The sequence below is a fragment of the Solanum tuberosum genome, unplaced genomic scaffold (assembly GCF_000226075.1).
Source record: "Solanum tuberosum cultivar DM 1-3 516 R44 unplaced genomic scaffold, SolTub_3.0 scf00090, whole genome shotgun sequence".
NCBI classification, from domain to species: domain Eukaryota; kingdom Viridiplantae; phylum Streptophyta; class Magnoliopsida; order Solanales; family Solanaceae; genus Solanum; species Solanum tuberosum.
The window spans coordinates 445867-461839 of NW_006239013.1; the positions used below are offsets into that span (position 1 = coordinate 445867).

The following is a 15973-nucleotide window of genomic DNA, read 5'->3' on the forward strand; positions in this document are numbered from 1 at the left end:
AAATAACTCTTCTACAGTTGAATGGTGGATGCAATATGGTCATAATGTCCCAAACTTGCAACAGTTTGCTATTAGAGTGCAAAGTTTAACTTGTAGCGCATCCGGTTGTGAGAGAAATTGGAGCGTGTATGAACATGTGAGAAACTACATTACATTATTACTAAATTAATAGGTATCTTAATCATCCTAAGTCCTATTAATTCCTTTCTACTATGTGCAGATTCATAGTAAAAAGAGAAATAGGCTTGAGTTGACACGCCTCAATGATCTAGTGTTCATCAAATATAATAGAACATTGGCGCGTCGTTACAATGCTCGTAATACCATTGATCCAATTTTGTTGGATAGTATTGATGAGGCAAATGAATGGTTAACCGGAGCACCCCAAGATCACCAAGATGAAGAAGTGTATGAAGGAGAAAGTCTCACTTATGGTGATGTTTCTATGGCAAGTGGTGTTGAGGAGAATATTTATAGTTTTAGGAGGAGTACTTTAAGGGGCAATGAAAGAGGAGCTAGAGGTTCCAGTTCAAGTCGAAACCTTGTTGATGAGCCTTCTGATGATGAAGAAGATGATGACCAAGTAGAACCCTTGGTTATGGCACTTGAAGAGTTTGAGGATCTTGTTGAAGAATAGGAGTTTGATTCTTTTGTGATTTAATTATGTTTTTGATTTTTTGCTTTATATGTTATGACTTATGAGTATTATTGACTATCTATTTACTTTTAATCTAAGAATATATTACCTCTATTCAGTTATTTAATATTTTTTTATTTTTATACTAAATATCGCTTTACTTAAAAAAAGCGCGCGCTTCGCTTCTCGCTTCTCGCTTCTGTGAAGCGAGCCCTCGTCGCTTTTTCCCGCTTCTCGCTTCCCAAAACACTACTAAAAATGAACCAATGTTCAGAAAATCACGATGAATCATGTTAAATTAACATAGGAATTAGGTCCCTTTTCATATACGAACTGAGCATCTATGATCCGAAATTTTAAAAGAAAACTAACCAGACTGATCTGTCGAGATTCGTTTTCAAACCAACCAAACATCGATGTGCAAACAAGCTCCGTTACTCTGTTCGTTCGCTGGAGTTGCTGGCCAGAATGAGAGTAGAAAGGAGCGGACGAGCAGGGGTCTCGTTGTCTCGCCATCGCCGCTGCTTGCAGAGTTGTTGTTGCAGGCTGCTGCTGATGTTCTCCTTGCCGGCTGCTGCTATTGGTTTTCCACCGGTGGCCTCGCCTGGTGGCTGCTGGACGGAGAGGAGAAAGAGCGAAGGGAAGAGAGAAAGGAGAAGAGGTAAGGGGAGACAGGAAAAGGGGAAGCCGGCGGAGCCGATGAGGAAAGGGAGAGAGAGAGGGCGCCGGATATGGCAATGGTCTTCGCCGGAGCAAAGACGGAGGAGGAGGAGCAACTATGAAGCTGCTGCGGCGCTACTTGAAGAGGAAGAAGAGAGAATGAAGAACCATCTTAGGGTTTGGGTTCTTTTAGAAATAAAATAGGAAAGTTAGAAGATTTTAAATCTGGACCCTTGAATCTATTAAGATGTAGGGCTGAGATTTGATCTTGAATTTAATTTAAAGGATGAACGGTTAGGATTTAAACTAATGTTTCAAGATTTGGACAAAAGGGTTATAATTGCAATGAATGATTGGTTAAAATTGCAACTAAAATTGATATAAGAGGCTATAGTTGAAAAACGAAATTGGATTGAGGTGGCTAGAATTTTAATGAATTGGATAAGGAAAAAGCTAGAATTGAAAGGAATTAGATCAGAATGGGCTAAAAATTAAATGATTTGGAGGAAACTTAAAGAAATGTTATTCAATTAAAATACTACAAATATTATAATAGTTTTAGTCACTTAAATTTTTAAAACTTTTGAATTATTTCGAGTTTCACTAATAATTTTAAAATATTTTAATAGTATTTACAACAATTTTTATAAAGCATGCATACTAAATATATAATTTTTAGACAAAATCGATTAAAATTTTGAACTCGAAACACTTAAAAAAAATACGTATTTAATCGAATAACATTACCAAAAAGGGTTAAAGGTCGGTCAAAATTGGGTGTCAACACACATCCACTGTTATACAATCTTATAATCAATGAAAAACTATTTTGATAACTTTTTATTTGATCAATAGTTGTCGTAAACTAAATAAATAAAAAATACAAAATAAATAAATACGTCAATTTGAAATGTTTTTTAACCGTTAATATCAATTTTTTGTCTTTATTTAGTAAATATATGTTGTTTATTAACATTTATACAATATTTCTGCTTATAATGATTTTATTTTATATTTTGTTTGAATATAAGACAATCGTACACATGCATCAATTGGAAAGTATATAATACAGTATTTTAGAGATTACAAAACAAAATTTTAATCTAACTATTTAAAATTTGAAAAAAAAAAAAGAGAAGTAATTTCTTTTATTGTAAAAAATGTAACAAAAAAAATACTAATGAAGGACATCAAAACAACTTTTATTTTCTCTCCACTTTTTTTTATTTAAAACTAATTATTTAAAAATGATTCAATTTTCAATATTTTTTAGTTTTAAAAGTCCCTTTATATATTCTATCTAAATGAATATGTTAATGGAAAGAGAAAAAAAAACAGTTTCAGATAAAATATTTTCATAACTCTTCATTTCTCATCCACTACTACATAATTTTATAATCAATAAAAAAAGTGTGTTAATAATATTTTATTTTATCAGTATTTTCTTAAGCTAAATAAAAAATTACAAAATAAATAATTATGATTATTTTAAAATAATATTAAAAGTGAATATCACTTTTTCGTCTTTATTTAGCGAATATATGATGATTATTTTTATTTTGTAAAAATGAAAATATAACATTTATGATTATAATCTATATTTTGTGTGAATATAGGGTAATCTTACACATGCATCAATTGTTATGATCACTTAAATTTAATACAAGATATATTTTTTTGGTATTTAAACTTGATGGTAAAGCTTTCGTTATATGATAATTTTAGAAAAAATTGTATATGATAATTACTTTAATCGAGCGATTTATATATTATAGGTTCTTGAAAAGTAACAAATTATTAAAATTGAACAAGTTTTATGAACCACACTGATATATTAATTTATTTACATAAATATTCTATTATAATATATCAAGATGCAAAAATATTCTCTCAAATAAACTTTACAATATTATTTTACAATAATTTAAATTTTGAAATTGTCAATAAATTATTTTTTATGATTATATTTATCAACTAATCGCGCAACGCGCGGGTACATATACTAGTAAAGATAAAAAAGAAATAATAAAGATCACGTCACACGTGGCTTTAATTTATATTACACATCACTCCACTAAGCAACTACATCATAATCACTTTCTCTTATAACAAAAGTGATTGTTTATTGTGATATAATCATTGATGATTCGAGAAGTCATACTGCATAAATATTGATGGCATATTTAGATGTCATACTGCTTACACATTGATGGCATACTCGACTGTCATATTAATCACGAATTATAGTTCTCTTCTCAATATAACCAAAAGATACGTTTGAAACTACTTAGTTCCCTTATACTCTTTTTCAAACACCTCTTTACTTTCTCAAAAATTCAATTTAAACAAAAGTGATTGGATTCCAAAGACTCTCAAGACTTATAACTCAAAGTAGGGTTCATGTTGAAAATATAGACATGAATGAATCAACTCAAGGATTGTTTCCCTAATTTGTTTTTCAAAAACATCAAGACTTATAACAATAGTGATTGTTTCTCTTATTTGTTGCTGCTCCATCCATTGCTTAATTAATTAGTCACTCCATCGAACTTCATGAATATGGAGTGATGGAAGTCTGTACACTTATATCCTTTCTAATTTCTGGTTGTTTCGATCTAATATTTGTAGAGATGATTGGAATACAGGAGGAAAGAGTGTGAAAATGTCTCTCTAAATTATAAGGTAATCACTAATTAATTACTATATATTATGTTCAAATTTGGTGAATAGATGGATATTAATATGTGTTCATGATGTAGGAATAAAGAAAGTGATAGTGAAAGGGAAGATTGACAAAGTGGTGGTGATGGATTATGCACACAAAAACAAAATACTAAAAGCAATAAGGAGAGGTGCTAAATTTTTCCAGACTTTTCATGTTTCTGTCACGACCCGAACCTACACCCTGGACGTGGTTGGCACTCGAGAACCATTGTTGGTCCCCAAGCGAACCCTCATCCTAGCTGACTACAAGCGGAAGACTAACTCAAACATACATAAGCTTAAAACTGAATTAAATTCATTAAACTCAAATACTCAACTCATAAAGTATGAACAATACTCAATAGAAATACTTACAGTTTGTAAAATAATTCAAAAGAAAGTAAATACTGAAAGACACCTCGACTCTGTCTATCTATGAAGCCTCTAATATTAAGGAAGGATATCGGGAAAAGACCCACGACACCTCAAAACTACTAGCTAGAAAGTAACTGTGAAGTCCTCTAGAATACAAGGAGGCTCACCAAAGCTAACTGGAGTGTAGAGTGATCTCAACGAAGCGACTGTTGATAATCCTGAACACCTGTATTTGCATCATAAAAGGATGCATGTTGAATGTCATCAATACATGCAATGTACAAGTATGCAATATGGATGAATAAGCAAATAACTGAACTGAATGACTGAAAGCAACTCAACTAAATCAATACATGAACATGAAGTGAAAACCATTTAAGTTTTACAATAAGATATGCAATAAAAACAATATGAAAATAACATACTTTAATTTGTGGGGAGTTTCTCTAACCGACAATCATTACTATGAGCTTAGCAATAATACAACATTTCACCCACGTTGCAAGGGTCATCCTATACTTTGCGGGGGTATAGGATGATATCGTGACTATGGATCCATCTAATAGGCCTTCTCAGAGGTAGTGAGGAGTCGCATGAAGAATCAATGATATCCTATTCTATATATGCTGGTTACGTAGTTTTATGGGACTTCCAAATTATAAAAGACTCTAACCCAATTCGATGCTCAACACTACTCCCAAAATAATCAATATAACTTTATGCTCAATTCACCCTTTTCAAAGAAAGGGACTATTACATTACTTTACTTTTCACTTTCCTCAATCACATTTTATAAAGAAAGGAACTATTACATTACTGAAGTACTTTTCAAAAACATCAATCATACTTACATATGAAACCATTTGACTCTTTAAAGACTCTGTTGAAAACTTGTATTTAAAACGTATACTTATGGACTTATCTTTCAAGTCCAAGATCGATCTATAAAAACTGAAAACTCTTATACTTTTCTGAAACTCTGCTTTACTTTCTCAAAAATAGTTTAAAATCATTGTTAATTGTGATCTGATCATTGATGACTCGGGAAGTCATACTGCATAAACATTGATGGCATATCTAGATGTCATACTGCTTACACATTGATGGCATACTCGATTGTCATACTAATCATGAATTATAGTTTTCTTCTCAATATAACCAAAAAGATATGTTTGGGACTACTTAATTAGTTCCCTTATACTTTTTTTCAAACACCTCTTTACTTTCTCAAAAACTCAGTTTAAACAAAAGTGATTGGATTCCAAAGACTCTCAAGACTTATAACTCAAAGTAGGGTTCATGTTGAAAATATAGACATGAATGAATCAACTCAAGGATCTCAATAACAATATAGAAATTCAATACTCAGAACTCAAGGACTCAAAAACTCAAGAATACTGAATTCATAAGGTTCATACGAAATTGTGGACATGAACGACTCAACTCAAGGATCTTAGTAACAATAAAGACTCATGAATACAAATATTCTCATTTTCATAATCATTTACTCAAGACTTATATCAAGTCTATAGCTAATTCCAAACACTTCTCAAAATGACTTAAAAGGGACCTCTTGAACTTTCCTCTTAACTTTACTTCAATTCGAAGTGTAACTTAAGAGATATAATTAGGATATGTAGGATCTCTCAAGGATTAATGAAGACTTTAAGATTTAATATCAAGGAAATAACGAAGACACGATTCAAAGGAACACATACAAGATGAAGAATGGAGAAGAAAAAGGGCAGGCGACCTTGGCGCATTAGTGGCATGTCGCGCTAACCCCAAAAGTACTGGGAGTACTTGGGGGCGCACTGCTGGCGTAGGACGCCAACCCTCATGGCGCTATGGGGGCGTATTTCCCCAGCTCGGACCCAGAAATTCAACAAATTTTCTTGTTCAATTTCGGGACCTAACTCATCTAGAATCGATTGGCTTCTTACAAACTCTCTTTGATTCATAAACCCAACAAATTTTCAATAATATCTCACTCAAATTATATCAAGAAACACCACTCATTCACAAGACCCTCACCTCAAGAACTAGAAACCTTCATTGATAAAGAATGGGGCTAAAACTCAAGAACTACTCAAGAATCTTTACATAAATGATTTCACGAATGAATTAATGGAAGAACTACATGATTGGAGTGAGGACGAACAAGTCCATCACTATGGGAAGCGTTACATACCTGGAAAGAACTATGTTCTTGACGAAATCCATGGAAACTTGATGAACCTTTGAAAACCTAGCTTTTCTCCTCTTGAAACCCCACTATAAAAATCCTAAGTGTTTTAAACGTGAATAGGTAATATAGAATCTAATTGAACCCTTAATTAGGTTAGGAAAAATGTGTCAAGACAAGTGGGGAAAAGGAAAAGACCAAAATATTCTTTTCTCAAACGGATGAAATGCCTTAACTAGAGACTTCACTCAAACGGGTACAACTTTTTACTCGGAGCCTGAAATTTAGGAAATTTGGCGGCGTTGGAAAGAGGACTCAAAGAACTTCAATTTGATAGCTCATAGGCCACCTAATTCTTTATGTTCTAAAAGATATGGTCATTTGAAGTTGACCGAAGTGAAATATCTTAGTGAAACTCAATCGAAAAGAAAGTTTTCAACTCAACTTTATGCTAGGGGATTCTAGTGACCTTAACATCTAAGAAAATTTAGAATCACTTGGTAAAAATCTTATTCACCATGAAGAATGACTCGAGTCTTAACTTAGAAATTTTTGGGATGTTGATGAGTCGGGGATTTCGACTTATTTAAGGCTCAATATTTCAAAGATTTAGTGTCCTCAATGCCCATTTCATGCTCATAACTGATGTTAACATGTTAATATGTAACAATGAAGGCAAAAAAGCAAGGCAAGGACACTACGAGGCAAAAAGGAGCAAAAAAGCTGTAAAAGTTGGAAAGAAAAATTGGTACTCGCCTAAAGTTCCAGCAGACCAGCCCATGGACAAAACCAACTTGGTGATCAGACAAGTATTTTCGATGATTCATCGAAGTGTTTGGTGATGACAATTTAGCTTGCCAAATATTACAGACAGAGGTGGTGCAAAGCCATGTCACGAAGATGAGAAGAGGAGCACTCGACGCGTTGCCAACTAGGTCGGCGAGTCCGACCTACCTCGCCAAAAGTTACAGAGCAATTGGTGAAAAGACAAGTCTAAAGGCAAGAAAGAGAGCACTCGGCACATCGCCGATCGTGTCGGCGAGCCTGACTTACTTCACCGAGTGACTCCGATGCTGAAATTTTGGGAACGCATAAATGCAATTTTGAAAAGAAGAAAAGGAGTTCTCACATTGTCCAGTTCTATGTTTTTGATCTTGAACATTCTAAAGCATTGTTTTTACACTTTTTAGTAGAGATTTAGAGTTTGTTTGATTTTTAACTAAATTTTAAGCATTTGAGACTTGTGGATTGTTGCCCAACATGATGGAAAATTTCGTTGGTAACGATTTCTTGTTCTTTATTATTTTGGCTAAAAACTCCATTCTTGGGGGTGTGATTATGTAGTTGAATACATTAATTAGCTAATGGGTGTTGTTATTTACATATTTTATTGTTGATTTGAAGTGGGTTTAATTAATAGTTTGTGTTTTAATTAAGGAATTGTAGTTGCAAATGCAATTCTAGTTTAGTACTCTAAGCTTGCTTGAGAAAGAAGTGTTAGATTTAAATTATTAGTTGATGATTGTAGTGATTGTGTTATTACGGATTTAGCTTGAGAAAGTGGGTCTGAATGCAATCTTACAAATCTCGCTTGAAAAAGTAGATTGAGTAAGGTATTGGGCTATTAATCTGTGTTGTGTTTGTCGAGGTTCAAAAGAACTCGCTCGATTCGTAATAGTCGATTGAGAAATGGATATTGCACCCAAAGTCTAGCCTACCCACTGAGATTCAATGACTTTTAGTAAATAATGATCACCTATTTTGCTAAATTGGCATTCAATTTATCACACTCCCAAGAAACCCTCTCTATTTGTTTACCCCGTTCTCAATTGTCGTAATTCGGTTACCCAAATTCCCCCATTTGACATTAATTGTCAAAACATTGTCATTTATTTTATTGTTGCGAAAATATCTATATCTATAAATGATTAGAACACTATTTTACTTCTTAATCGAATTCTTTATCGTATCACTCCCTGTGGGATCGACTGCAACTCTTAGTTGGGTTTATACTTGTTAGCGACCACCTACACTTTGAATCGGATGAAGTGTAGTTGAGCGTTATCAAAAATGGTGCCGCTACCGGGGAGTGTTGTTTAGAATTCTTTTGTTGAAGTTTAGTCATGAACTATTTTTCTTTTGTAATTGAGTCAACTTATTTGTGTTCTTTGTTGGCTGCTCTAAAACAGGTGAAGATATGAGCGTTAATGGGAGTAATGCCAACCAACTTGGGAACAACGATGACATAAGAAACTTGCATGATGTCAATGAAGATCAGTTAGGATGTGCGGGTGCTATTTGATTGTCTTCGACTGTGGGCAATGCGGTGTTTCATGTGATATGAGTTGTTGCAAATGAAGGGTCTCTTTGGAGGACTTACTCATGAGGACCCTCGTGACCACATCAGAAATTTTGTGGATGTGTGTGGGCCATTTTCTTTCAAGAACATCACTCAAGAGTCGGTCCGACTTCGTTTGTTTTCCTTTTCTCTAATGGGGGAGGCAACGAAGTGGTTGGCCGATTTACCAAGGGAATCAATCATTTCTTGGGAGGAGCTCACTGATGCGTTTTATGTAAGGTTTTTCTCTCCCTCGAAGATGGTGAAGAAGAGGAGCATATGGACTAGATGGTCATAATAATGAGGCAAGTGCTTTAGAAATAACACCATGCCATAACACTTAATAAAATTTTGGCAAAGGTTCAGATACATGAAAATGATTAAAAATAAAGAGAGCTTGACAAGTTATATTATATTAGAATCGATATCAAATAACCGTCGACGATATCTTTAATATAATATAGCACTCAAATTATAAATGGTAACAAGGATGTTGAATTAATTTAATTTTGTCAAATGGTATGAAAAGATTAATAATTAGCCAATAAAATACGTAATTCAAATATATTTTGTTTCACTATGAAAACTGATATTCTGGACTTAAAATCCATATAGTAAGATATAATATCAGTGGAGTACAAATGAATTAATCTACGACAAGTAAAATCATAAAATATAAAGTATGGCTTGTGCTTTGGGATATAAATTTTTTTCGCAAAAGTCTTGACATTATTATATGAAGATGTGTTCTCCTTTGGTGGATATTTCTTTCGGTCTAACAATATATGAAAAATTTGAGTACGTATACTGAGAGATTATCATGTCTAGCTAGACAATAAAAATATATGAAAATCCCTAAAGGATTTAAAAGGTTTAAAACGACTCCATTAAATAGTCTCCCAATGGTTATGCGATTGTTTAGCATAACGATCAATTTTGATTTCATTAAAATGGTTAGAAAATACCATGTCATAGTAAAATTGGTACACTTATGTATCCTACAATATTATCCATGATATAATAATTTTATTAATGTACCTGCAAATATAATATTACTCCTATCGATAGAGATATCAAAGAAAATGAAATATTGATTTATAAATTTGTTTATCGAAGCAAGCATGTCAAGGTTTATTGGTTATGAAACTGCAGGAAATCATTTTATTTATATGAAGTATGATCTCAAGAAATCTATTTGTTTTCATGTGAAAACACTTTCATATCATATTATTCTACAAGACAGTCAATTTTATTACCATGAAAATCTCTATCACTTGACTATTGCTACAAACAAGTTGAATGAGCAATTTGTCTACACCGACGAGGTCACAAATTGAGTGATTATCTTTGGTTGAACTCACATATCCAATAAACAAAAAATAATATATTATGATAGGCTCAACGATGCGACATCTTCATGAATGTGATTTGGTCACAAAGACACAATCAATATCGATATTTGGAAGGCTAAGTATAAGATTGTCAGTCTTTACAAGAATTTAGTGATGTTTTAATTAGGGGGAGTAAATTCGCGCTGCACTTTTTTTCCATTAATCAAGGTTTTTTTTCTCACTATACAATTTTCTGGATAAGTTTAAAATCAAGAAGGCAACTTAACAATCAGGTTCCTATGCCAGCATATACTTATAAGCAGATTACAAACAGATTCATATAAGCAACTTACAAACAGCTCCGCAAGCAGGTTCTTATAAGCAACTTACAAGTAGCTTTGCAAGTAGGTTCCTACAATCAGCTTACAAGTAACTTTCTTCCAGCAACTTATAATGAGGCAGCAAATAATGTGTATTACAATAATTATGTATATTTTCTTTCATTCTTTGTACATGAACATTCAAGGAGGAGTGTCGTAAATAGGTGGATGTCCATGGATCCACCTTTACTGTAGAAAGCTATCTTCTCTAAGTAATATTAATACTCCTTAATGCCAATAAAGTGGTTTTGAAAATAATAATGAAAACACACAGAAAGTGAAAAGAAAACTATAACTCTCTCTCTTCCTTGATTACTTTTTTCTTTCTTTCGTCTTCTTAATACTTTCTGTTTTCCTTTTCCTCTTTCTACGTTTTTCATTTGATTTAGTATTCTACTTTTATTTTATAACAATGTATGATTTTTCTATTCAATTTTTAGGAATAGTGCGTTTCTTTCTCCTTTTTATTGAAAAAATAAAATATAAATTTTCGTACATAACTAAAGGTTCTACAATTTCTTTTTTGGTACATTAAAAATATGCTAAATATAAATTTTCTTATAAGCTACCTGACTTGAATTAATTAGGAAAACAAATTTCATTTTCATTGGTGCAACTTCAGATATTAAAGATTATGCATTTCTTATCCACCGTGTGTACATATTTATAATCATATTGACATTAATTCTTAGTTAAGAAAAATTGCATCTCTCTCAAAAAAAACTTAAACTCACTTCATTACAAAACATTAACTCTTCTTAGGATTATAATCTCTCTATTTTCTTTAATTTCTCATTCGATGTCTCATATCTACATTAGTGTCCAATTATTCATGATTTGCGCCGCATAGGGCTCCATTCAGTGGGACTCACTCCATACGAAGAATTTTTTCATATCTAGATCTCAAACCTGAAACCTTTAATTAAGGAAGAAATAACCCAATCCACTGCACTACATTCTTTAATAAGCCATGAATTAGACTTTTTAACGGTCCCAATTTTAAAATTTTAGATCCAACTGAAATTAACTATGTACCTTCTTATATCAAACCTATTTATCAATCTTTTGAGGTAACAAACAATATTTTGAACCAATTAAAGAATTTTTCTCCCTTGACAAAGAGATAAAGAATATAAGATTTTTCTACAATTACATAAATACCAAAATGAAATTTATGCTTAGAAATTGTTTATTAGTAATAAAAGATGTATAAAGTCCATAAGTGACAAATATAATTATTACTGTTTTCATTCATTTTTATTTATTTAGCACTTATTGACTTGACATATTTTTAAATAAATTGAATACCATATCACCTTTTAAATATAAAAAAATTAATACTTTAAGAAACGTATTAAGAAATGACAATACTTAATAATAAAGGCAAATTAGAAATTAAACTACAAATTATCTTTTGATTTTTTAAATTGAACAAGTAAAAATGAATATTTATATCTATATTACTTTAAAAGCACGAATACCCTTAGAAATGTTGCTTTAACTTTTTATCCTTAATTTAAAAACTCTACTATATACAAAACTGTCATTTACTATTTTCCTCAAATAATTGATTTATTTTTTATTCTAATATTTAGGACTTTGATATTAGTTAAGGTTATAGATTATTAATCTTTGGTAAAGATTTATAAATCTTTCCTTATTTCAATTATAAACATCATAATATTTAAAACTTCAAAATCAATATTTTGACCTTATCTAAATCTTACTTAAATTATGGCAAAATAAATAAATAAATAAGAGAATTGAAAATATTAAAGAAAGATGTTGATTTTTAAAAAAAATAGCTTTTTAACCTTCTCATATGAAATTCTTATCATGTAACTAGATAGAGCTAACATTTAATTTAATGTCAATATGTTTAGCAGATCGAGAGCACAATTGCCTGGATTGAATTTCTACCCTACCTAGAAATAGGTAATGTATGGGGAAAGAAGTAGATAGGAGAGGTCTGAGACTATTGAAGCTCAATCCTTTTTTTTTGCGCCATAACATTTACTTAATGAATAAAACAAATTAATTATTTGCTAAAATATTAATAATTTAATGCTTTAGAACATAATATTGCTTGAACTTTTTGCCCTTCATTCAAAGAATCTATAATATATAAAACTATCATTTGATATTATCCTCAAATAGTTGTTTGGTTCTTATGAAAATGCAAAAATATCATTCTTCATGGTGGTTTATATGCTTTTGAAAAGATTATTATGGATACAAGTGATACTATTCAAAAGTTTATTATTACCAAATATTTTTTTTTGCAAAATTTATCTAAGACCTGGCCTCATTTTGTTGAAGTTTTGAAAGGATGCCATCCCAGTTACGATTACAAAATTGTGAGATGGGTACATCCTCCTCCTGGATGGTACACATGAAACATTGATGGTGCATTCAAATGCAACCCTGGTCCTAGCTCAGTTGCTTTAGTGTGAGAAACAATGAAGGTGACATTGTAAGGGGTTAAAGGGAGAAAGTTATCAGTTACAACCAATGTTGTTGCTAAAGCAATTGCTATAAGAGAGGGGATTCAATTTTTCATCGAAAGGAATTTAATGCCCCTAATGGTCTCGACTGATTCTCTATCTATAAAAAATTTCATTGATGAAAATTGAGAGGTACCATGGAGTGTGGTTAAGTAGGTTGAAGCAATTAACAGGATAAGGAAAGATGTTCCTATCCGATTGAACCACACTCTGAGGGAAGGCAACACCCTGACATATTTTTTTGCTAACTTAGTTTTTAATTTTCCAGGTACTTATATAGTGAATAACTTTCAGGAGCTTCTTAATACTGCAAAGCAAATCATTAATATGGATAAGCCTAATTTTAGGCTCACTCAACTTCACAACATACAAGTTAGGGTCAGTGACTTATATCATTTTGATTGTATAATTACGAAACTTAGAAAAAAATTCTTCAACTCTAATGTAATGTCGAAAATGAGTTTATATAGTCTATCTATCGTGCCACCTGGTGAAAGTTTAAGGTGTACAAAGATTATAGACTAAGACATAAACATTGAGTGAGGTTTTTTCTACTGAATTTAAGTGCAATAGGTGATAACCTATGTCATTTGGCTTAAGGAAGTTTGGTCAATTTGGTGAGTGACCTTACATTTTTGAAACAACTACGAAAGTGTATTTGATTTTGGTATTTGTGCTAGACCTTAAAGATTATTTTTGATGTGTGGTATTAGTTTCTTTGAAGCTGATCCTATCAAGAATAATTAATAGGGAAAGGTACAATACTTTTATCAATTAGCTTTCCGTAAAAAGATTTAGAGTTGATTTTAATTTTCCAGGTACTTATATAGTGAATAACTTTCAGGAGCTTCCTAATACTGCAAAGCAAATCATTAACATGGATAAGCCTAATTTTAGGCTCACTCAACTTCACAACAGATAAATTAGGGTCAGTGACTTATATCATTTTGATTGTATAATTAAGAAACTTAGAAAAAAATTCTTCAACTCTAATGTAATGTCGAAGATGAGTTTATATAGTCTGTCTATCATGCCACATGGTGAAAGTTTAAGGTGTACAAAGATTATAGACTAAGACATAAACATTGAGTGAGGTTTTTTCTACTGGATTTAAGTGCAATATGTGATAACCTATGTCATTTGGCTTAAAGAAGTTTGGTCAATTTGGTCATGAGTGACCTTACATTTTTGAAACAACTACGAAAGTGTATCTGATTTTGAAATTTGTGCTAGACCTTAAAGATTATTTTTGATGTGTGGTATTAGTTTCTTTGAAGCTGATCCTATCAAGAATAATTAATAGGGAAAGGTACAATACTTTTATCAATTAGCTTTCCGTAAAAAGATTTAGAGTTGGTTTTAATTTTAATATCACATCAAGTTGTGGTACTTTGTTGCAACAACTATTCTACCAATCAACAAAAAAACAACAACAAATGCAAATCAGATTCTTATGGGTCAGGAGAAAAGATAACGAAGGCATACATGTGCTTTATAAAGTTCCCAACTTGGCTTATCGAAGAATGAAGTTGTTGCGTTGATTTGTAGTTGTTTCAATTGTGACCCAATCTTTGCTAAGCCGCATACCTCCACTTCTAATCCATCTCCTTTGTGAGACTATAGCGAAGAACACACTTTCAAGACCTTCACCAGAAACCAAGCTCGCTGGAGTTGACTATTCTAGAACCCCTTGTCTCTTCACTTTCCTAATTCATTCATGTTTTTCACTTTCTGTTAATTAATTTTATTTGGTTAGCTTAGTTGATTGAATTAATGGTTGAGCATTTTGGGCTAACCCACTAACACACATTTGTAATTCTCTTCTTTATTTAATAAAAATCTGACCCAATGGATCCTTCAGTTAAAAGTAAAATAAAATTGGGACTTTGATATTATTAAAGTTGTAGATACTAAATTTTTACTTATTTGTAATAGATACAAAATTCTAAAATTCGGCTTGTTAAATCTTTTCTTATTTGTATTATTAAACGTCCTAACTTTTAAAATTTTAAAATAAATATTTTCACTCTATAAATCTTAAATTATAACAAACAAAATAAATAAATAAAGAAATTAAAAATATTAAAGAAAGAGGTTAGATTTTTTAATATACCTTTCTAAGCTTCTCATATAAAATTCTTTATCATTTACATAGAGCTAACATATATTTTTAACGTCAATTGTTATATTTAATACTTCTTTTGTTTCAATTTGTTTGACCTATTTTTATTCTAATAAATCTTTAATTTTAATTTTTCATATGACATGCTTTAAACCACGAGATTAAAAAATATTTTGATATATTTGACATATCTGTATTTAATATCACAATATTCAAAATAAATTAAAAAAAACTTCATGCCAAGTCAAAATAGACCAAACTAATCGGAAAAAAAAGTAATTTTTTTTCTTGTATCTAATTTTATGGGTTGATACAAAACACATTTTTTTTAATTTTTATTATTATTAGTTAGAAATGGATAATGTAAAGTGTATGTAGAGAGGCAAAAATACATGGCTTAGAAAAAACCCCATTCCATCTCTTCCCAAAGCTTCCTAGAACCAACCTGTTAACACCGTGGCATTACAAAGCAGCATATTCCCCTATCCCCATAAATACCCTTAGATCCTTCCTTATTTACACCTTCTACCCTCCCCTTTAACTACCTTTACAAGGGCATTTTCGACAATAGCTAAAACAAAAGTCACTTTACATCCAAAGGCGGCTCAAAAAATTCCGAAAACACCCTAACCTAACGGATATAATTATAGAAAGAAGAAGGACAAAACTGTAACTTCACATAAAAAGAATGGCTGCTGGACTTCAAACAGTAAATAAATCAAAATTAAACAAAGTGGG

General features: G+C 31.5%; 1 protein-coding gene across 1 annotated transcript; it reads left to right on the forward strand.

Annotated features, from left to right (window-relative positions):
• The first annotated feature begins 6 nt into the window (after positions 1–6).
• Positions 7–807, forward strand: LOC102581298 (uncharacterized). Its single transcript, XM_006346789.2, has 2 exons — positions 7–136; positions 221–807. The coding sequence occupies exons 1-2, from the start codon at positions 29–31 to the stop codon at positions 635–637; spliced, it is 525 nt and encodes a 174-aa protein (XP_006346851.1). The 5' UTR covers positions 7–28; the 3' UTR covers positions 638–807.
• Positions 808–15973: the final 15166 nt, after the last annotated feature.